At 37.3% G+C, this 23,109-nt stretch overlaps 4 protein-coding genes across 4 annotated transcripts; 3 read left to right on the forward strand and 1 right to left on the reverse strand.

The window, feature by feature from the left end:
* The first annotated feature begins 1,816 nt into the window (after nt 1-1,816).
* On the forward strand, nt 1,817-2,606 carry LOC149937591 (uncharacterized). The gene is made up of 2 exons (XM_090153852.1): nt 1,817-2,206; nt 2,250-2,606. The coding sequence occupies exons 1-2, from the start codon at nt 1,817-1,819 to the stop codon at nt 2,604-2,606; spliced, it is 747 nt and encodes a 248-aa protein (XP_090009978.1).
* Nucleotides 2,607-3,460: 854 nt separating this feature from the next.
* LOC149937592 (uncharacterized) lies at nt 3,461-4,062 on the forward strand. The gene is made up of 2 exons (XM_090153853.1): nt 3,461-3,465; nt 3,531-4,062. The coding sequence occupies exons 1-2, from the start codon at nt 3,461-3,463 to the stop codon at nt 4,060-4,062; spliced, it is 537 nt and encodes a 178-aa protein (XP_090009979.1).
* A 4,162-nt stretch (nt 4,063-8,224) lies between these two features.
* Nucleotides 8,225-13,017, forward strand: LOC149937593 (uncharacterized). The gene is made up of 4 exons (XM_090153854.1): nt 8,225-8,231; nt 8,297-8,686; nt 10,824-12,777; nt 12,960-13,017. The coding sequence occupies exons 1-4, from the start codon at nt 8,225-8,227 to the stop codon at nt 13,015-13,017; spliced, it is 2,409 nt and encodes an 802-aa protein (XP_090009980.1).
* On the reverse strand, nt 13,014-22,875 carry LOC149937594 (uncharacterized). Its single transcript, XM_090153855.1, has 4 exons — nt 22,827-22,875; nt 22,607-22,749; nt 22,270-22,547; nt 13,014-13,137 (listed from the first exon to the last, which is right to left on the reverse strand). The coding sequence occupies exons 1-4, from the start codon at nt 22,873-22,875 to the stop codon at nt 13,014-13,016; spliced, it is 594 nt and encodes a 197-aa protein (XP_090009981.1).
* Between the last annotated feature and the right edge of the window lie 234 nt (nt 22,876-23,109).

A 23,109-nucleotide genomic window follows, 5' to 3' on the forward strand; every position in this document is an offset into this window, starting at 1 on the left:
TTGGAACTATCATCGCGAACAAGAAGTCCCCAATCGAGCGTGTGCGTGTGTCTTGCGTAATCCGGAAGTTTAACCTGGAATCCCGTAAACGAAGAGCAGAGCAGCCACGAAGAAAATCTAGTGATAAGTACCAAATTTCATTCCCCCCCCCCCTCGTAGAATACCCAGGGTCAAGTCTGAAATAACTGTTAAACGTAGAGAGAAAATTTCTAAGAAAGGTGCAACCCCTTGCTATTGTCCAAGGAAGGGTTAAATTAGACCCCTCAAAATTTTGAGAGCTCATATCCGTTCGTATCTTTATCTATCGTATTTTCCCCCTCGCTTAGTGTATTTTGTAAAGTTTTTAGAGTTTTTTTAGAATTAATTGTAGTCAGCCATAATTGTAGTAATCAGGGATTAGTGTGTATAGTTTTATTTGTTTTCCCCTCGCTGATATAAGTCAGAATGGCAGAAAGAATGGAAGTTGGAACTGATCCTATTGAGAACCGTAAGAGAAACTTTTAATTAACCAGTTAGTTAGAGTGTTTTAATTTTTATATTTATTGTGCATGTTATCCCCGGCTTAAAAGTTAAAATAATAATTAGTAATAGTGATGGCCTAACCATCCTACTAATCAAAAGAGCCGTAATATCTGTTTTCCCTCAAATTTTATTATTTTGTGTAGTATTTTGTTATAAGTGCTAAATAAAGATTTTGTGATTGATTAACGACAAAGGGTTTCCATTCTGAATTCGAATCTCCCCCCTTTTTTTCTTTCCCCTGTATGTAACCCCCTCTCTCAGATTTAATTCACTCCACGATAAGGCCACGACTCGCATTTTGTCGCCATCTTCCCCCCGCCTTGGTGAATTAATATCCTTGATTAAGGGTTAGGAATATTTCCGTCCATCAATTGTATGACGATTCCTTAAAAAGGTTACATTTTGTAACATGATTAACGTTAATTATATTTTACCAAAATTAACGTGTAAAGTTTCGTATTTATAACATTTCTAATTACTAATAAGTTTGGCACATTGAATAGTTCTGCTATCATCACTTTTAAAGTGATAGGAAAGTTTATATGGATATGATATAAACTTGGATATAGTTAAATTTTTAAAGGGACCCTCATTTACTTTATTTTTATTGAGGGCCAATGGCCCTGAGGCGGGTGAAATGGGGGAAAATTTTAAAAATAGGGTACGAAAACATGCTAGAATTCGCTCTCATCTAGGGTTGGAAAACAGCATTTCAGAAATGGCGTAAAAAATTATTTTCCAGAAATTACCTGCATTAAAAAAATATTTTTCTTTTAATTTGGGGGCCATGTCAACCCCCGTTTGATTGATTCATTTTAAGGGCCATTGGCTCCAGGACCCCTCCTATTTCCAACTCATTATTATATGCATTAGACTAGAATAAATAATATATAAAAGGTTTTAAAGAAAAAACCACTATTGTACAGTTTGAGCAATTATATAATAGAGGTTCATGTACATGACTTAGCCAGTTTTCTATAGTCAATACAAAATAATTTTCAGTTAATAATAACTGAAAACGAGTGGGGAAGTCGCTAAAAATTACAGGGACCCAAGTAGCGATCCTATTTTAACATATTTCAAGCTTGAAAATAATACATTACAAATTTTGCCTTTGCCAGCATGCCAGGAGGTAAACTAAGTGGTGCTCAAAGGCGGAAGAGAAACAGGGAAGTCGAGCCAATTAATGAACACATTTTTACAAAAAAACTAAATTTGAAGCTGAAGTTGCTGGACATATTGCAAACACAACAATGAAGCTAAAAGAAGGTAGCACTCAGCTAGTATGTTGAAGATGAATGACAACATTCAATCAGATGTTGCTATGGGAACACATACAGAAGCTGACAAAAACTCGGAGTCGACCCAACACAATGATGACGGATATGAAGCTATAAGTGATGAAGTCTCAGAATATAATTCAGATAAAGATAATGCTAATGATGCTGACGTGACTACGGTGACTCAAACTATTCCAGCCGTACTTACGTTTCACGACGTTGGATACTTAGAATTTGATAATGTTTCAAAGTTATCAATAGTATCCCAGCAGCTGCGCACAGAAATGATAACTCGTGGACCACTCATAGTCATATTTCAGAACAAAGACGTCCAGTTTGCTGTATCTGGCGAACGTTCAATAACTCAGCAATGGTTCAAGTGCCGACTTGCCAGCGGGGATGAGGTAAATCGTTCATGGTTACTGTATTCACCTTTAAATGAATCAGCTTATTGCTTCTGCTGCCTGCTGTTCACTTCGTCGAGTTCTAAATGTCAATCTTCTTTTGAATCAACTAACGGATTTAATAACTGGAAACATACAAAGAGTGAAGGATCACGAAAATAGCAGTAGTCACCGAAAATCTTTTACAATATGGAAAGAGAATGAAAGAAGGATCCTTCATGGGAAAGGAATTGATGCAGAAATTGAGGATCAATTACAATCTAAAAAACAGAGATGGAGATATGTCTTGAAACGAGTGCTTACCTGCATTAAGTTCTTAGCATCTCAAAACTTAGCGTTGCGCGGTCATGAAGAAAATCTCAATGATACTAACACATCTATCACCGGAAATCCAAAATGAATTTATATGTATTCTTGCTTCTACTCTCAGAAAAAAGTTACTGAGTGATACCAAGAGAAATAATTCTACTTGATTCAACACCTGATCTAGGACATCGTGACCAGTTATCTGAAGTCATACGGTTTGTTGATGTTGATTTCATGACGAAGAAAGTAGTCATCAAAGAGTCATTTCTAGGTTATATTGAAATACATGCCAAAGATGCGGCCTCTCTTGAAACAGTCATTGTGGAACAGCTTGAATTTGACAACTTACCTCTTACCGATTGTAGATCTCAATGCTATGATAACGCCACTGTGATGACTGGACATATATCAGGCCTTCAACAAAGGATTTATGCCAAAAATCATCGAGCATTGTTCGTTAATTGTGACAATCATAGTTTATATTTAGCTGGAGTTCACTCAGACAAAAATGATCCTCTAGTCATTACTATTTTTTGGTACGATCGAGACTATTTATAATTTTTTCTCTCGTTCAACTCTTCGATGGGAACAACTAAAGAATGCAGATTCTATCACAGTTAAACGTGAATGCGAAACTCGATGTAGTTCACGATCAGAAGCTGTTAAAGCCATTTATCAAGGACTCAATGAACTAGTGAAGCTGCTTGAAAAGCTATCTGATGATAAGAGCCAGACCAACGATGCGCCAAATGATGCGGAAAATTTACTACAAAACATAATAAGCTTTAACTTTTTAGCTTTACTCTACTTTTGGCATTACTTCCTTGGAAGAATTGATCGTGTTCAGAAACGGCTACAGGATCCCACCATGAACTTCAAGGAATCCCTCGAAAACAAATAAAAAAAAATCGCGAAGACTTGTGCAGAGATGCTATTGAGACTGCCAAGATGAGGTGTTCAGAATGGGGGATCGAAGTTGAAGAAGAAGAGGTTGTACGTGTCATGAAATCTGTTCTAGATCGCTTCCAACAACAACCAGATTCACCAGGTTGAACGATCTGAACTCCAAATTTGGATTTCTGCTCGACACACTAACTCTTTTGAGGAATGAAGATTTGGATGTACTTCGTCAAAACTGTTTAGATTTTGGAAATTTTTATGACACTGATGTTGACGGGAGAGAACTGTACACCGAGATTTGCGATTGTAAGATGCTGCTTGATGCTAATAGAGATACCTCTCCATCGTCTCCTTTGGATCTTCTTTCTTTTATTGTGTCATATGGTGACGATGTTTTTCCAAATTTACGCATTGCCTTGCAAATCTTCCTAACAATTTCCGTATCAATTGCAAGCTGCGAATGGTCTTTCAGTAAGTTGAAACTGATCATGTCATATTTGCGCGCGTCGATGGGGCAAGACCGTTTGTGCAATCTAGCACTGCTAAGTGTAGAGAGAGAAGCATTAGAAAAAATTAACTTTGATGATGTTATCGACCAGTTTTCAGCAGTGAAGGCCAGGAAAATAAATCTTTTACAATACACAACTTGAAATATTAAACACTTCTTGCATTCTCCATATGACAATTATTTTGATGTTTTTTTTCAAACAATATTGTTTTGTATGAATAGACTAATCTTTTTAATATATCAATTAAATTCTAATAGATTAATATTTATTTTGTTATTTATAATAATTAGGTTTCGTTTAAAAACAAGGAATTTTATGGCGGAAATTGGGGCCGGCATAGGTGGGGAGGGGGGAGGGGCGCAATTTTTAGTTGGGCCCTGGGCGCCAAACAACCTCACTACGCCACTGTAGAGAATAGTCATTCCCCCTGTCTCTATCTGAACTGTCCTTAATGGGGTCACTGGATCATGGTGATATTCGTTGTAGAAGTAAGGAAATTAGGGAAAACCAACAGCACAATGCTCGTCGTTGCCCATTCTCATTTAGGGTAACTATAAATGTGATGAGAAATATCAGATTAGCTGCTGTAAGTTAATACACACTCATCCTGTTCAACCCTCAATTTTTACAAAATATCCCACTAATAGAAGGTTAGATGTTAACCAGAAAAAGGAAGTAGAAACAATTCTTAAATTAAAAGTTCCAACTTTACAAGTTAAAGAGTTTGTATCAGATAATTTTGGTAAATTTGCAACATCTAAAGATATACAAAATCTAAGAGCAAATTGTAGGGCTAATCAGGAGGGAGGTAGATCCCAAGGTCAAATTTTAATAGATCAGCTTTAAAATCTGTAACCCAAGGATTTAGTTATCGATATTGGCATGGATGAGAAAAATGAATTAGAATATGTATTATTTCAGACCCCAGGGATGAGGGAACTGTCTGAAAAGTTCAAATTCTTTTCATGGATGGAACTTACAAGCTCAACAATATTGAGGGCTTTCCCCATTATGTTATTCTTTGCGAAGATTCAAATCTTAATGGTAGACCAATTAGCAATTTTTTTATTAGAAGAGAAGATGCCGATACGATTGATAAGTGTATTTCTAAATTTGTTCATGTAAATTGATTTGTCACTCAAACAAATGTTGTAATGGTGGATAAAAATTTTAAAGAAATGAATATGGTAAACAAACACATTGCTTCTGCCCAAGTTCTACTTTGTACTTTTCATGTCTTGAATTGCTTTAGGCGTAGAGTGAATGCTAAGAAACGCGATAGTAAAGGGGAATTAATGCGTTATTTAATGGGAATGGTTTATTCATATGATAATGAAAGTTATGAGAAGCATGAAGAAAGTTTTAGATTACTTGCTGGTTCTGAGTTCTTAGCTTATTTCGAGTCTAATTGGGAAAATTGTAAGGAAAAATGAGTTATGATGTTTAGAAGTGGGTGAAAAACATTGGGAAATAATACAAATAATTATTTAGAAAGTCATAATAGTAAAATTAAACACCATCTTAATTCTCGAATGAAATTATCTGAAGCATTACACCAATGAATGAATGAATATTTATTTGCTTCTTTTACAAAAGTTCCTTTTTATAACAGGGAGGAATCTAATTTAAAAAAGGATTCACAAGCAGAGATCAAGATTAAAATAACACGTTATACACTGATATACTTCTCGATATACACAATAAAATAGTACAAGCGTAGTAAAAACCGAAGAATGTATAACTATTTACAATTTACACAATTTTAAATTACATATATTTACAACAAATACTATTTACATGCATAAACCAGTATTCGAAGAACATACTAACTAGTTGAGCGCTTTAAGCGCAGGCCACCCCAGCGACCGAGAATTCTTTTAGTAACTATTAAATCAGGCGAGGTTGCGCAGTTCAATCCAAAACCCAGCAAAAAGGCAACGCACTCTTCGGATCTTTCCAGTTCTTCGGCGTATAGGTAATCCTTGCGAACACTCTCAAAAGTCGGACACTCAACTAAAATATGCGCGATATCTTCGACTGAGGCGCCACAGAGGGGGCATTCGGGAACTTCTCCGAAGATATCGGTGAATCTTGCTGCGGTTGGGAGGGCCCCCGAACGAGCGAGAAAGAGAAGGTGACTGGGACGATCGTTATTATAGAAGGCCTCCATACCGAGGTCTTCCTTTCTCCTGTAATGGGCGAGACTGTCGTGCTTCTCCAGCTCCTGACGCCATTTCTTCGAGCTGTTCTCCTTGACCGCCTTCTCGATAATTTTGGTCCACTCCGAAGCCGTTTTCGCACCACCGCGCGGGTGGCCATATCCGTAGGTGCGATCCAGAGCTTCAACCCGTTTTATCCAACAAGTCGGGTGACCCATGGCTCTCAAGTACCTGTACACCTTGGCCGCGGTACGATCCAAATACATGAAGATTAATCGACCCAAATAGACCAGCTTACTACGTGCCTCACGTTCGATGCATGTGGACCTTGATCGCCGCCTTCGCGGTCATAAAGTTTCCCCCAACAGCTGCCTTGCCGACGGAGAATTGCGCTTGCTCAAGCTGCCTGATGGTCGATTCCTTAAAACATAGGACTTCATTCGCGTAAGTGAGGCAGGGTACCGCGACCGATTTCCAAAGCGTACGAGTGACTGTGTACGGGTTATAAGAATGCGAACCCTTGTGCTTGATAGCCCCCTGTAGTCTTCCAGATTTTGGTCGAAGATTATCTTCATGAGGAGCCAGGTAGGCCATGTCGGAACAGAGCGAAATGCCAAGGTATGTTATCTGAGTAGTGAACTCGATCGGTGATCCTTGGAGGGTCAGCTGTTGATTATCCGTTCTCTGATGGCCCGAGAACTGAAGGACTTTGCATTTCTCTTTGCCAAACGTGAGCCCATAGTTTGTAGCGTACTCCCCAAAGATGTTCAAGAGGATTTGAAGCTCTGCAAAAGTCTCTGAAATGGCGTTCGAGTCGTCAGCAATGAATTGACCTGGAATAGTATAGGAGATGTCGGTACGAGACGGGTGCTTTAGGCGTAAGCCGAGATTTGACTTGGAGAGGGCACGGTTGAGAGGCTCCAGATACAGAGCAAAAAGGACAGGAGATCCCTGCTTCAGACCCACCGTAGACCGAATAAATGCTGTTGAAATAGATCCAAACCAGTATCGGTAAGCTGTTGAAGCATAAATGGCACGTAGATGGTCAACGAAATTCAAAGGAAGGCCAAGATGCAGGAGGGTGCTTCATAAAATATCTCGATTAACGCAATCGTAGGCTTTCTTAAGATCAAGGAAAGCGACGAATAAAGATCGGTGTTCGGTACGAGCAATTTCAATTAGCTGCGTGAGCGTGAAAAGGTTATCCGACCCTCTACGATCCTTGCGAAATCCATTTTGCAGTTCACCCAATATGCGCTTTCCCTCCACTTCCCGAACAAGGCGATTCGTCAAAATCGAGATATACAGTTTGGAGAGACACTGAGAGATAGCTATCGGTCTATGTGCGCTAAGTTCTTCCGGGTCTTTGTCTCCTCCTTTATAAATCAATCGGATTTCAGTAGTCGACCAGGCATCAGGGATAGAATTGGTATCGAGAATTTGATTGAAGAGGTCAAGACGGCTCGTCCGAGAAAACTGTGGCAGGGCACGTAAAAGTTCGTTACAAATTTTGTCTTCGCCCGCGGCTTTGCCAAGCGGAAGAGAATTTATGGTGGCATTAAGTTCATCAAATGTTATAGGATTCATACCAATACGCATATAAGAAAGGAGAAGACCCTTTTACAGGGGTACGTCCATTGGGTGTTAATTTTTCATAATCTACTTGTTACTAGAAGGTGCCATCAGTTCACATTCAGAAATATAAAAATGATAAAACCCGCGAAATTCTAATTTAAATTGTGGTTATTTAAATTATGAAGACTTGGGTAGCCAATACGAATTAGATAAATTTAAATCGGTGGTGAAGGTTCTGAAAAATAAGGGTGATTTTAGTTTTATACTTTATCAGAGTGTTTAATAGAGTGTTCTTGCAAGTTTCACATTAATTATGGTTTGCCATGTTCTCATATATTTTTGCAAGGAACGCCTCAAATATTGATCTTTTTCATGAGGGTTTAGTGAATGATAAATGGAAGAAAAGTAATGTTTTTCAACATGCAAGTACATGCGAACCAGTACCGATTTGCGTTACCAAATCACACGTGGCACAACACGTTTTAACCTGGAACAAAAGTTTAATAAGCTTTTACCCTTGGCAAAATAGTTGTGCGATTTGACTTCGAGTGATGGCACCCTGGAGTATAATGAAAAGTATGCATTTTTATTAGAACTAAAGCGAGCTTGGGAATTAAACAAAAAGGTTTCTTTGTCTGTAGGAAAATCAAAAACTGATTTAGATGTCATTGGAACCGAGAACTCTAATAGGGAACCATCTTGTAGTAGGGAGGACATTGCGGTTGGGGGAGAATTTCAAAATTATGTTCAGGGCGACACTGGGTTTTCTGGGGAGCCTTTAAATGGTAATGGTTTAGGTATGAGTGACAAATCCAAAAGTTCTAATAAGGATAATAGTATTTCAGTTAGTGAGGAGCCTTTAAATGACATTCCGGTCAACAATGGGTTTTCTGGGGAGCCTTTAAATGGTAATGGTTTAGGCATTAATGACAAATCCAAAAGTTCTAATAAGGATAATAGTATTTCAGTTAGTGAGGAGCCTTTAAATGACATTCAGCTCAACAATGGGTTTTCTGGGGAGCCTTTAAATGGTAATGGTTAAGGTATTAGTGACAACTCTAAAAGTTCTAATAAGGATAATAGTATTGTGGTTAGCGAGGATCCTTTAAATGACGTTCAGGTCAGCAATGGTTTTACTGGGAAGCCTTTAATTGGTATTAATGAGAAGTCTAATAGTGGAATAGCATTGAAAGTAATCAGGCAGATTCTTTAGGGAGTAACATTAAAAGGATAATTTCAAAGTCTACGGAGGTACCGGTATTTGTGACCCCAGATCAGCCCATGCAAAAGAGTATCAATACACAACCAAAATGTTTAGTGTACTATGATAGTTCCTCGATTAGTAGTAATTCAGCACAGCAATCTTCATTTTTTGAGCCCTTAATCACCAAAAAGGTAAATCCTAATAACATTTTAAGCACTATAAAGGCCTCTTATTTAGATTCTTCTGCTAGCACCTGTATCGATAATGCAATTTGTATTACGCACCACTATGGTTTATTACATAGATGGCGATACTATCTCTATATTTAATACAACGTTTGTAGTTTTGAAGCTGAGTCATAGGCATGACCAGCAGGGCGAAGAGGGAGAAACAATAAAGTAGATATGTGTCAAAGCTGCTCGTAATTATTGTCGTTAACTAAGTCACAGTGATTAAGGACGCTGAGAACAACAAAATAAAGATATAGCACCCCTAATATATTAAGTTTTTAACATGCAAGCAATGTAGTGGAATGATTTTTGAAAATGGCACTTTTACTTCATTTATAGCTAATACAACTGAAATTGGCTCATACTTTTAACGAAAATATACTCTACCACAAGTCCACAACCTGTAGCACTGAGCACTCCTAAGCCAGTAATCTGCTTAGAAAGTGCTATTCGCAAGGTAACTACTAATGAAGCTTCACCTGTTCCTGTATTGACTGATCAGCTAATAAATATACCTTCTGAGGTAGAACCCGATAAAAAGGGATTAACTCTACTTTGCGAAAAATTTAAAGTTCCTGTAGTACGTGCTCGTAGGGGTAGACCTAAGATAAGGGTTAAAGGTTGGCAGGGGCGTAGGAACTAGGTGGGGGGCGCAGGGGGGCAACGCCCCTCCCTCGAATTTTGCTGGGAGGGGCAACTATTGTTATTGCCCCCTCCAACTTTTTGGTCAGTTGAAATCTTCAAAAGGTTCAACTTCTCATTTTAAAAGCTTATTAAGCTTATAGAACCTCAACTGTGTTTAAATTTCAGTCTTTTCCCTTCAATTTAAATATTAGTAAAAAGAACACAGGCATTCGGAGAAGCTACTTTTCATTAAAAATTCAAACCCATTCTGCAGATCCCTTTTCGTTTATCTTTGCCCCCTCCAACTTCTAGAAAGTTCCTACGCCCCTGAAGGTTGGTGTCAGTTCTCTAGCAAGGGTAAAACTGGTTTAAAGAAAAGAAAAGTTGATGTCGAAGAACCAAACAGTGTAAAAAAAAACAAAACTTGCAAATCCACCTTCCGCTCTGAAACTGGAAAATCCATCTCCCCTCTTTTTCCTTTTCTTAAGATAGCGACTAAATCCATTTTTGAAAAAATTCACAGAAGGTTAGATAGCAAAGATGCATTTTACTGTTGTTTTATAATTGATACCTTTTCAAAATTACTCGCTATGAGATTCCCAAAATAAGAGGCTTTCAACCATTAATTAAGGCGCATAAATTTGAGTTTGAAACTGTTGAAAAGGACATGATACAGATTTAACATCTACTGTTGGTTCTCAAACTGGTACAGTTAGAGTATATAATACACTGCTGTAATGTTCTGTCCTTTACTTTATATCCTGTTCTTTGAATGATCTATCCTTCGATATGATAATCTGTTCCCAGAGGAGAGCAGACGAATAATTGTTTAATGACCAAAGTATGGTACGCCCGTAACCGCATGGCGAATGCTTGTCTTTTAACATATTTATAATACACTACAATGGCGACGGACCGGTTTTCGACTCACGGGAGGAAGACAGCGTAACTATTCAGTGCATTTCGTTTTCTATTTATCAATCTCTAGTCGCTCTAGTCAAGGAAATAGACCGAGGCTTATCATTCGTTAAACGTTTACCGTGCAAATCTGTACATCACCTTCGCTGTCATTGCCTGCCGTTGTTCCTTTTGATATACGATCTGACCCAGATAATTTGAATGCTGCTTGGAAGAAGTGGTGCAATAAATTTGAAAACTATCTCATCGCGTCTGGAGTTAAAGACTCAATCCGCCAAAAAGCATTATTACTTCATTGTGTTGGTGAGTCCGTACAAGATATTTTTTACGCATTACCAGGAAACGACGAAGCCAAGGATTACGCAGACGCGAAAACTCTTCTCTCGACCTATTTTACTCCTAAACAAAATGTGGACTATGAAATTTTTAAATTTCGCGAGGCAACACAGAATCAGGGTGAATCGATTGATGAGTATCACATCCGATTACGATCTCTGTCAACTTACTGTGATTTTATTGACGTTGATCTCGAAATAAAGCGTCATATTGTACAAACCTGTACATCTAAGCACTTGAGAAGAAAAGCATTGCAAGATCCTACACTTGACCTTGAAATGCTATTACAGAAAGCGCGCCTTATGGAAATGTCGGAGTCTCAAGCCGTCTCTATCGAAAAGTCTAGTAAATCACCAATCTCTAAGACTACGGAATCTGCATTCTTCGTTCGTAAGGCAAACAAGTCGTCACGTAATTTTAACACTTATCACTCACCAACTGCTCAGAATCAACAGACAAAAAACCACAGTAACAAATGTGGACTTTGTGGAGGTTTCTACCCACACCCTTCGAATCAGGTGTGCCAAGCTAAAGGCAAGACCTGCCATAACTGTGGTAAAGCTAATCATTTCATAAGTGTATGCCGTTCATCTCCCGCATCTGGTAATAACAATAAACCGGCCAAATCTACGAAGCCCTCCAACAGAGTACACTCGCTTCAATCAGATCGAAACACTAATCAGTCGAAAGATAAGAAACCATCAGAAGAATCCGAATTTATTTTTACTCTATTGAACCAAGGTGACTCAGACGAACTTGTGTCTAATCCATGCTCATTGCCTCATCTGAATATCAAAATAGGAACCACTCCTGTTACCCTAGTTTTGGATACGGGGGCAAGTGTAAACATCCTGAATCACGAAACCTACAAGTTGCTTGCCACGAAACCGAAACTGGAACCAACGAACCTGAAAATCTATCCATATGGCTCTAACTCACCTTTACAACTCATGGGTCAAATTCGAACAGAAATTTCAACTGATAACAACAAAACCTTTGCCATTTTCTACATTGTCAAGGCCCAGAAGGAAGTGTCGCCATCTATCCTTGGCTACAGTGCGTCACGTGAACTGAAACTGATTTCAAGACCGCCTGCAACTGTTAATCTTGTAACGCGTAACGATGTTATCACTAAATACCCAAAGTTGTTCCAGGGCATCGGTAAACTTAAGAACGTTACAGTTAAGTTGTCCATTGACGAAACAGTTCGACCAGTAGCTCAATCACACAGGCGAATACCGTTTCATCTACGTGAATCTTTGGAAGAGGAACTTGATCAGCTGGCTAAAGATGATATCATCGAACCAGTAACGGGTCCCACACCTTGGGTCTCCCCAGTTGTTCTTGTTGTTAAAGACGAAGGATCCACCAACGCACCAACAACCCACCGCAAGAAAAAGGTTCGGCTTTGTATTGACATGCGGCAACCTAACACTGCTATAATACGTGAACGACAAGTAACACCGACCATAGATGACATCATTCACCAACTAAATGGATCTACGGTATTTTCTAAGTTGGACTTAACCAAGGGCTACCATCAAATAGAATTAGACGAAGCCTCAAGACCTATCACAACCTTTAGTACCTACAAAGGTTTATACCGGTATAAGCGACTGAGCTTCGGAATAAGCTCTGCAGCTGAGATTTTTCAACACATTATTCGATGTTTGATACAAGACATTGATCAGTCCTTAAATGTATCTGACGACTTGCTAGTCTTTGGAAAGACTCAGACTGAACATGATGTGGCTTTGGAAAAGGTGTTACGCCGCCTTGAAGAAAATAACATAACCCTAAACATCTCGAAGTGTGAATTCAGTCAAACCGAATTAGAATTCTATGGACATATATTTTCTAGCGCAGGTGTAAGAGTACATCCCTCAAAGATCGAAGCTTTACAATCTATTGAAACACCGAAAACAGCTGATGAGATAAGAAGCATAATTGGTCTCGCCACGTACTGTGCAAGATTTATACCCCACTTTTCAGATGTCACAGAGCCGTTGAGGGCTCTGACCAAAAAGAAAGCATCATGGCTGTGGACTAAGGCTCAAGACGACGCAATTGCCTCACTAAAGAAACACCTTGCTCAGGAGACAGTTTTGTCATATTTTGACCCGCAAAAGGAAACTGTGCTTTATGTTGATGCCAGCCCAACGGGACTGGGCTGTATTTTGTCTCAAATTGACAGGAACGATCAGCATTCAGTAATATCCATAGGTAGTAAAGCCAGTAGAAGGAAAGTGAGGGCGAGGCTCCGATCCTAGGATCGAGGATCCAGGATTTTAGGGCTGAAATGGGGGTAAAATCGTCGAAAAGTCAATGTATTTATGATATTTCTCGCGACGATTTGTTTTCCCGTATACCAACATATTGTGTCCAGGCCAACTTGTTCATTTATCTACGCTTATCTCGAAAGATACTTGAACGTATATCTTATCGCGTTTTATGGTACGGAATAAGTTAAAATGATGTAATGATAACCTAGGCGGCGCGCGTGCGCGGATTACCCGGGGGACGCGGTTAATTTGAATTTAAGAGTTTTTTGACGTCATGGAATATGGGACGCGGTTAACGCGCGCGGATTGGGGCGCGGTTAATTTGAATTTAAAACATGGATTTGAGTGTTTTGACGTCATGAAATATTTGTTAAAATGACGTAGAATGGAAATATTTTTAAACTTCATTTTAATATCATTGTAGTACTTAAATATGCTTGACACTTGAACCTTTCTCACGAGTATTTCAAACGAATATCTAAAGTTTAAGTATGAGAAACGTATCGTTCTCAAGTATTGTAATTGTACACGTGATTCCGTATGAGGACCGGGTAAATTCCTATATACGTAACGCGATACACTTCAAAATGCGTATACGTAGAATGGAATTAATTTTAAACTCCATTTTAATAAATAAGATATCGAAGATAAATAATTTCAGAGTATAAAAAGGGAAAACCGTATAATAGTAAGACCATATTTAGAAAGTTCACCATCTGAATTGTATTGGAAGTGACTCCGAGGAACCTTAAAATGTAAGTAAGAATACTCAGTGATAATTCTTAACTTGTCTTAATGTATTTATTTTATAGGAATTGTTCATTTCCTGTGTCTGGTGATAAAGGGTTAATCGTTTATGCAGATGAAACCATCTACTGCGGTCTATTAGATTTAACAAAGGGCATTAAACTAACAGAAGCGGAACTGCAAGAGCTATGGACAAAGAAAGATGCCATTGAAGATTATTTCAATAACGAAGCTGAAACTTCATGGGTTTTCACAGGTTCTGAAACCAAACGGTTTTCGGTTCATAGATTTGCCGAACAAAAGGTTTTAGATGTTAGACAAATGTACCATGGTTATGGGGTAAACTGTTACCGACTAAAGAGGGGGTAGCTTTCGCTCAATCTTCTTGGTTGAATTTCCTCGACCAGTACGAGTCTATTCAGAAGTGTTTAAAGCAAATCAAGGAAATAAAGGAGGCGATGACTAACGTTGTAATTAAACAATTACACGGAGCTCTTAAGAAAGCGTGCAATGGCTGCCAAATTGATCATCCATCTCAACTCCAGCATGATTGTATCATGACGGATTATTCTAAGCGTGTAGATTTGCATTTTTATGAAATAATTATGTCGGTAGATTGTGAAAATATTATTGAAATGTTTACTGTTCGCTGTGAATTGTCGAAAGAAATTTTAAATAATATAATGTCACTAATAATATGCAATGCTAAAAACTTGTTTGCACTAATGTTCCGATTCTCATTAACCATTATGGATTTAAGCTTACAGCATCCAATGAATGGGCTTGTAGCCGGGTCCACCCAATGCGGAAAGTCATTCCTGGTGGGACGGTTGATTCAACATAAGAAGACCTGCATATCCCCTCCTCCGGAGAGGATAATATGGTGTTATACCGAGTATCAGCCGAAACTATTTCAATCAATATTAGAACACACACCTTCAGTCGAGTTTCACGAAGGGTTACTCGATGTTAAACCCGCAAATTAGGAATTTAGTTATTTTAGACGATTTGTTATGCGAGATATCTAATAATAAAGATGTAACTAATTTATTTATTCGTGGATCTCATCACAGAAACACCTCCGTACTAATTTTAATGCAAAACCTTTATTACCCCGGAAAAGAAATAAGAACTTTAAATTTAAATGCTCATTATCTATTTATTTTTAAATCACCACGAGATAAATCAACAATTTATCATCTCGCGAGGCAGATATCTCCAACCAATAACAAATACGTTATTGATGCGTTTCAACAAGCTACGTCACGGAAATTTGGGTATTTATTAGTTGACTTGAAACCTCACACCCCATATCAGTATTTACTACGAACAGGTTTAATACCGGGTGAAGAATCGGCTGTCTTTATTCCAAAATGAAGTGTATTATAGAAGGGAATTTTTTTAGGGTTAATCGAGAGTGGATTATTAAAGAATTAGCTTACGTAGTATTAGAAACTGAAAAATCGGAAGTGTTTACTTTCAAATCTCCATGCCCTTTCAAAGAGCTTTCAAACGAAAATAAAAGACAATGCAGATGGATATCTCATAACATTTGTCATCTTCGATGGGATGACGGCGAACGTCCTTACAGAACGAGACGTGACATTTGCAATCAGATAGCGGAAAAAGCTACTTCGTTTTTCACCAAAGGTTTAGAAAAAGCTGCAGTATTATCGACACTCCTCGGTGTTCCAGTAACTAACATCGAAGATACCGGCTGTCCTAAATTATCAGAACTAGAAGACGTTGAATTAAACTGCCCTTTTCATTCCGAAACTGTTCATTGCGCTTTAAGAAAGGCTAAGAAAATCTCTAAATGGATGTCTCAAAACGAGTAAAGGAAAACCTAGACTTTCTACGTTTCCTGACATCCTGTAATCTAAATCAAAGAAAGACAGCTATTAAATACGCTAGCAAGGAAGCTATACTGGCTCTCGTTGAATGTTGTATAAATGTATTACACGGAACAATTGAACTTTCAGAACGTCATCGTAAGCGGTTAAAGAAACATAGCGCGGTTATACGAAACGTGTCGAAGAAGAACCCTATATCAAAACGACGAAAGATACTGGTACAAAAAGGTGGTTTTCTTCCATTTTTATTAGCGCCACTGCTATCTATCGTTAGCTCAGTCGCCGGAAGTGCAATTAGCCGAGCTATAAACCGATGATGGCTCGAAAAATGCTTCTAGTACCTGAAGATGTAATGGAGAGATTAAAAAACACTCCACCTTCCAAAACAGAAGAAACACCTGAACTTCAAAAAGAGAAGACACTCGATGATGAAATGAAATCTATTCTAGATAATACAGATTTAAACGAATCAGAGAAATTAGCATTATACAATCAAACTCTCCAACGACGGTTAACTTACGTACGTAAAGAGCAAATCTCTCCCGTTATTGAAAACTCTGAACGGCCTAAAACCTGGTTCGCGCAAATATCTTATTCTCTACCTGCAACTTATGTTAGTGATGCGATTTCATTATACCGAGCGACTACGGAAGATCCGAGATATATTAGATGGGCTAACTCAGGAGAGCTTTCTATTCGAGGACAAGTGATTGGAGGATCTAATATAATCGATCTTTTGTATGACGCTGTGAGAAAAACGCCTGGAACAGCGATTGATCCTATAGGAGTTATAGAGTTTTACGAGGGCATTCATAAGTCAAATATTTCAAAACGTTTAATTAAAAATCCTGTAAGATTGACAGTGTTAAAAACATTCGCTGTATTTCATACACCACCAAGTAGTTCAATGTTATCATCATCTTCACCTAGTCCTCTAAGATCTTGGATACATACTAAATAAAATATATTAACCTGATAATTTTGTTCTCATTTCATAGTATAAGCCTACAATGGAAGGTTGTACAGAAACGGTCTCTTTAGGACTTTTAGCCTATTTATCACAATCATTTTCAAAATCACCGAAAATTATCACAGCTGTATTAATTATCATAGTTATTATAATATTAGAATTATTTAATTTCCTTTTTTGGCGTTACATGCCATTACATCAAAATATTACCCAATATGGAGAAAGAACTTGAGGAGATCTATCGCTGGAGTTCGAGCGTTCTATAATTCAGCTCGACATAAAGGTTTAAAGGTTTCATTGGAAAAAGTAAAACAATTTCTAATAAAGCAGGATGCATAAACCTGCTAGAAGACGATTCAAACGAAATCGAACTATTGTTTATGGAATTGACGAACAGTGGCAAGCGGACTTGGCAGATTTTCAGAAGCTGTCTAAATATAATTCAGGATCTCGCTACGTATAATGTATTATCAACATATTTAGCAAATACGCTATGGCTGTAGCGGTTAAAAATAAGAAAGGTGTAACAATTTTAGAAACGTTACGTAACGTTTTTGAAAAAGGCCGTCAACCGAAAAGAATTCAAAGTGATCATGGAAACGAATTTGTCTGTCAAGAAGTGCAGAGTGAATTAGAAAGAAGGAACATTAAATTTTTCGCTACCCGATCGGAAATGAAAGCGTCCATTATTGAAAGATTCATTAGAAGTTTTAAATCTGGTTTATATCGCTATTTCACGCAGAATAACACCCTTAAATATATCGACGTTTTAGATGATATTATAAACGCTTATAACAATAGTTATCACAGATCAATTAAATGTAAACCCGCGGAAGTTACTCTAGATAACTCTGCTAAAATATGGAAAAATCTTTACGGTTCGGTAAATTTTTCTCCTCCGTTAACATACGCGTTTGAAATTGGAGATATTTGTAGAATAAGTAGAAATTTATCAATTTTCGATAAGAAATATAACCCGAATTTTACTGCAGAATTGTTTAAAATAGCTGAGAGACTGCCACGTGACCCACCTGTATATAAGCTGATGGATTTAAATTCTAACCCCATTTTAGGAGTATTCTATCGAGAGGAGGTTCAGATTGTTGGTCGAGATTTAAAAGACTGTTACTTCATAATCGAAAAAGTAATAAAAAAGAGGAAAAAATCGGACGGCCGCGTAGAACTGTATGTCAAGTGGCAAGATTACGACCCTACATTTAATTCTTGGATAGAAGAAGTGGATTTAAAATGAGTTTTTACGTAACGCTACCTTCAGATTCCTCATCATTATATTACCAAGATAATAGCGTTGGTAAATTTCGAACGTATTTAGCTGAACCGTTAAGATTTGAGGAACAGTACGAAGTTGGGTTAGCGGAAATAAGCTATCCTCGGACATGGCATAACGTTCGAAAACCTAATCTATTGGTTATTAAAGACCCTCTCGAATATGATAAAATGACTGATAACCCTCTAGTTAAAGACCCTCTCGAATATGATAAAATAATTGAAGTTCCCGCGGGTTTATATAAAACTCCGGAAGAACTATTACATGTTATGAACGTCCACAACCAAGAAGAACAAGTTACATTCGCTTATTTAAATTATTCTAATCGAATTAAAGTTAAATTGCAACCGAAAATCAGAGCTGTAATTGGCCCCGATCTATCGATTTTACTAGGTTTTAAGGATAGAAGAGATAATGATTTCACCATTTTAAATTCAATGATAACCCCCTACCCAGTTGATATGAACGCTGGGTTACATTCCTTATTCGTTTATTCTGATCTGGTTGAAAATAGCGTTGTTGGGGAAAGTTTAGCACCTCTATTAAGAATCATAAGCGTCGAAGAGAAAGCCGAGTCTAATGGGAAAACAACTACAAAAATATTTTCACAACCTCATTACCTACCAGTCGTGTGTAATAATATTAAGACTATAGAGATTAATATAACAGATGATTTAGGTGAGCCAATACAGTTTCATAGTGGAAAAGCTCACGTTGTATTACATTTTAAACCCCGTAAAATGTGGACTTCACTATAAACCTTTAATCATTCAGGACACACCCTCATTCTAGCTTAAGAGAGCGAACAGTTAACATCATGAGGTCTGAATATTCACCTTCAAGAACTGATTATGAAAGTTACTATTTAAACCAGGTTGGTTTCGGTGGAATACCTGTATATAGAGGTTTAGCCGTGCAAAGAGGACATGGACTAGGAAATATATTATCTTCAGCGTTTAGATTCGCGGTACCTTTACTGAAGAAAGGCGCTTCCTACTTGGGGAAAAAACTTTTAAGTACCGGAGCGAAAGTAGCGACCGATGTTGTTAGCGGAGTCCCAATTAAAACAGCGCTTAAATCGCATTCTATTAACGCTGGAAGGGAAACTTTAGCTTCAGCAGCTGATGAAGCCATGAGACTAACATCTTCAGCTACGGATCATATTAAAAGAATGACGGGTTCCGGAAATAAAAGGAAACGTACTCAGTCGAAAAGCGGCATTTCAACAGCAGGCAGGATAGCGAAAGGACGGTTCCCTAAACGTTCCGATATATTCTCATAATGTCCCTTTTACACCCGCACTCAGTTGAGTGTATAAATTCCGAGCTAGATTTGTTTCAAGTACCTATGACACAATCTTGGATTATTGGTGGAGAATGGGTTGAGTATAATCCAATATCAAATATAGTTGATAACGCATCAATTACATTTTCTATCAACGGTAACTCTGAAACGTATATAGACCTTTCAAAAACTTTGCTGCACGTTCGAGTTAAGGTAACTAAAGATAATGGTCAACTACCGCAACCCGCGGTTCCAGGTGTTGCGGGTGGGGCCGCCGGAACTCCAGCCGACAATATCGCCCCCGAGAATTTGTTTCTTCATTCGCTTTTTAGCGACGTCCACGTATTTCTTAATGAAAGATCAGTAACACCTTCCAGTCAAAATTACGCTTATAAAAGTATGATACAAACTTTATTAACGTTCGGAGATTCTGCGAAAAAAAGTTATTTAACGAGTTCACTTTTCTATCGGGATACGCCTGGAAAGTTCGATTCATTTTTCGATAACGATGGTTTCTCTAAACGAGCGAGTTTAGCGCAAAAAGGGGCGATTGACTTGTTAGGCGTAGTCCATACTGATTTATGTCAACAACCACGCTTTTTATTAAATATGGTTGATTTGAAATTTAAATTCGATAAAAATAGAGCAGCTTTTTGCGTTCATTCCGATGTAAAGTGGAGATTTTATCAGCTTCCCTTTATCTGAGGAAAGTTAAAGTGATACCGGAACTATCGCTCGCTCAAGCCAAGGCGTTACAATATGGAACCGCTAAATATCCTGTAACTCGTTCGGAGTGCACTTCATTTTCTATACCCGCTGGTCTTATGGCTAGTGTGCAAGATCATTTATTTACCGGACAAGCACCTAAGAAAGTTGTTATCGGGTTTGTGGAACAAAAAGCGTTTCTAGGAGATTTGAAAAAATCCCCGTACAACTTTCAACATTTCGATTTATCAAGCATTGGATTGTACATTGACGGTAGCAGCGTCCCTCATAAGGCGTTATCTCTAAACTTTGAGGAAAATCTATATATTCAAGCGTATTGCAATCTTTTCATTCAAACTAATCAGTGGAACGTAGATGAAGGGAATCAGATAAGTCGGGAAGATTACCCTAACGGAAATTGTTTATTCGCGTACAATTTAACCTCGGATCTTAATAACAACGCTAATCACTTGCATCTTGTAAAAAACAGTAACCTGAGATTAGAATTAAAATTTGCAAAACCGTTACCGGAGACGATTTCCATTCTAATTTACGCTGAGTTTCAAAATTTGATTGAAATTGATAAAAATCGAACCGTGATTTTCAATTACAGTAATTAATGGATTCGCTACAGATAACTAAAATTCTTGAAAAAGATTTGAGTACTAAAAGTATATTTCAAGGCGTGTTCGCGGCTGACAAGCTACCTAAATACGTAAAAATATTCCCTTCTCTATTTATTGTAAATACCGATACGAGTGCTGAACCTGGAGAACACTGGGTTCTAATATATTTTTCTAAACATAAAAATTGTGAATTCATGGATTCCTTTGGAAACCCACCAGATTATTTTAAATTTAATGACTTTATTGAACGAAACAGTAAAACTGTAACTTTTAATTCTAATCAATTACAGAGTAATTCTAGTAATACGTGTGGAGCATTCTGTATCTATTTTGCTATAAACAGGTGTAAAGGAATAGAAATGTATAACATTGTGTCTAGGTTTAAGAAAGATAAATATGTAAACGATAAAATGATTAAAGAGTTTATGTGTAAAATGTATCCAATAAAATAATTTTTTACAATTTATAGCAATAGCAGTTTTTTTTTATATATACATAAATACAAGCATTCATTATAATTTTTCAATATCTTTATGACCGTGCGCTAATGTACGAACCCCGCAGGGTAGAATGTATCTCTTATCATCATTTGGTGATAAACAAAGTTTTCTAGTATTTAAAGTAAATAGTTCATGCTTGAAACTAGCTATACGCATCATCTCGGCTGACATGGTTTCTTGATTAAAAAGACAACGTTCATAGTCTTCGTGGCGGATGACGTTTCTAATAACAATCATGGCAACGCCCTTACAAACCTTTTTATGGTTTAAAATTGACTCTAAAGATTTCCCCAATCGCAACTCCTTTTCTATCTCTTCAGCGGTCTTAGACTCCCCGTACAATTTAATAGAATAAAGCTTTGGACGAAGTCCTACAAAGCTTTGAATTAACTGCGAATTTGTCTCGTCTTTAAAATAACCGAGAGCTTTTTTATTCTGATTAGAATGAAGGAAATGCGAAGGTGGATAATCAGAGAAGTCAAAGCGGTTTTTATGAACTTCAAAGTCTTTATAAACATCATCCGTCTTAATGTTGTACGTTAAACTGTCTGTAAATATTTTATATATTAGTACTATTTAAATAAAAAATGCATATTAAATTAAATTACCAGTGTCTGTAAATAATAGTGATGCTTTGTCCCCGTACGTATTTTTTATGAATCCATAATGGAACCGATACATGAGCTCCTTGGATAAATCTAGAATGGTGAATCCGGTAAATATAGGCCGGTTAAGAACAATTTTAGCTCTCTTCTTATGAGCGCCGGCTAACTCTTCATTAAAGATGGTAAAGTGTTCAAACTGCGGGGAACTTGTAACTTTTAACATTCTTTCTGGTTTATGAATCAACTCGAAATTTATATGCTTCCGTAAATTTTCCATTGTTTTTCTAAAGAATTAAATGAAGTAAGGGAAAAAAACAGCAATAAATTATTTAAATTGATTTACCCGAAAACAGAGTTAACCATTAGTTTCCAGAAATTCTTTTCAAATGAACTCTTGGATAATTTCCTCTGTTCAGTGTTGAATCTAACATATTTTTCTAACCATTTTCCTTGAGTGAAGGTTAGAGCTCGATGAACCTTGGTTATTTTCAAACTTAATTCTACATAATATTTAAAATTGCGGTAATGTACTATGTATTTCTCTTTATTATTTAAATTAGGAAGAAGTTTTGGTAGACTTTGATTCTCCTTAATATTTAATTTTCCTAAGAGATCTTTGGAGTATGGAGATAGCATATCATGTGTAATAACTTTAGATTCCGCCGCTACTGGGAGATCGTTATGTAAGTCATGCAACTCTGGAGGATATTCAAGATCCACCTGCAAAGGAAACAATTCTTTAAAAATATAATTCAATAATTATAACACTTGTTATTTACCTCTAAAATGTATCCGTTTTCAACGTTATTGGGAATACTCAGAATATTTTCACAGAGTGTTTGCAAATCATCCTCCTGAACCCACTGGAAGTCGCCTAGCGGTAGTGGTTCACACATAACAGCACCGTACAAATTATTAGCATCTTCAATTAAGTTAAATTAAGTTAAAATTAAAATAATTAAAAAAAAAATTATTTATTTTTTTAAAAATGTAAATTACCTAAATAGCATATATAACTGCTCTCTTTAGACGAATATGTGTCGGCCATATATTTGTTATTCGCTTCAGAACAACGAGTTGAGATCATTGAAACACCGCCTCGAATCCCTAAAAATTCAATGTAATTACAATAATATTTAAAATATCACAAAAGCGTTACCCTTTTCAATAAATAAGTGTTGATCTATATCAAGTATGAGATCGAGGCGAACATCGGTCATCTTCAAAGCTGCTTGCCAGGCTAAACCTGGTGCGGTGTAAGCGTGAGCGGGATCTAGTTTAT

This window comes from Leiobunum rupestre, chromosome 7 (assembly GCF_980474605.1).
Source record: "Leiobunum rupestre chromosome 7, qqLeiRupe1.1.hap1, whole genome shotgun sequence".
Taxonomy (NCBI): domain Eukaryota; kingdom Metazoa; phylum Arthropoda; class Arachnida; order Opiliones; family Sclerosomatidae; genus Leiobunum; species Leiobunum rupestre.

Coding starts and splice junctions, on each gene's coding strand:
- LOC149937591 (XM_090153852.1), top strand. CDS start 1,817: ATGAATGACAACATTCAATCAGATGTTGCTATGGGAACACATACAGAA. Junction 2,207..2,249: donor GACTTGCCAGCGGGGATGAG/GTAAATCGTTCA, acceptor TAAATGAATCAG/CTTATTGCTTCTGCTGCCTG.
- LOC149937593 (XM_090153854.1), top strand. Junction 8,687..10,823: donor TTCTGGGGAGCCTTTAAATG/GTAATGGTTAAG, acceptor GATCTGACCCAG/ATAATTTGAATGCTGCTTGG. Junction 12,778..12,959: donor ATAACCCTAAACATCTCGAA/GTGTGAATTCAG, acceptor CCCACTTTTCAG/ATGTCACAGAGCCGTTGAGG.
- LOC149937594 (XM_090153855.1), bottom strand. CDS start 22,875: ATGGCCGACACATATTCGTCTAAAGAGAGCAGTTATATATGCTATTTA. Junction 22,750..22,826: donor CAGTTATATATGCTATTTAG/GTAATTTACATT, acceptor ACTTAATTGAAG/ATGCTAATAATTTGTACGGT. Junction 22,548..22,606: donor AAAACGGATACATTTTAGAG/GTAAATAACAAG, acceptor TTTCCTTTGCAG/GTGGATCTTGAATATCCTCC.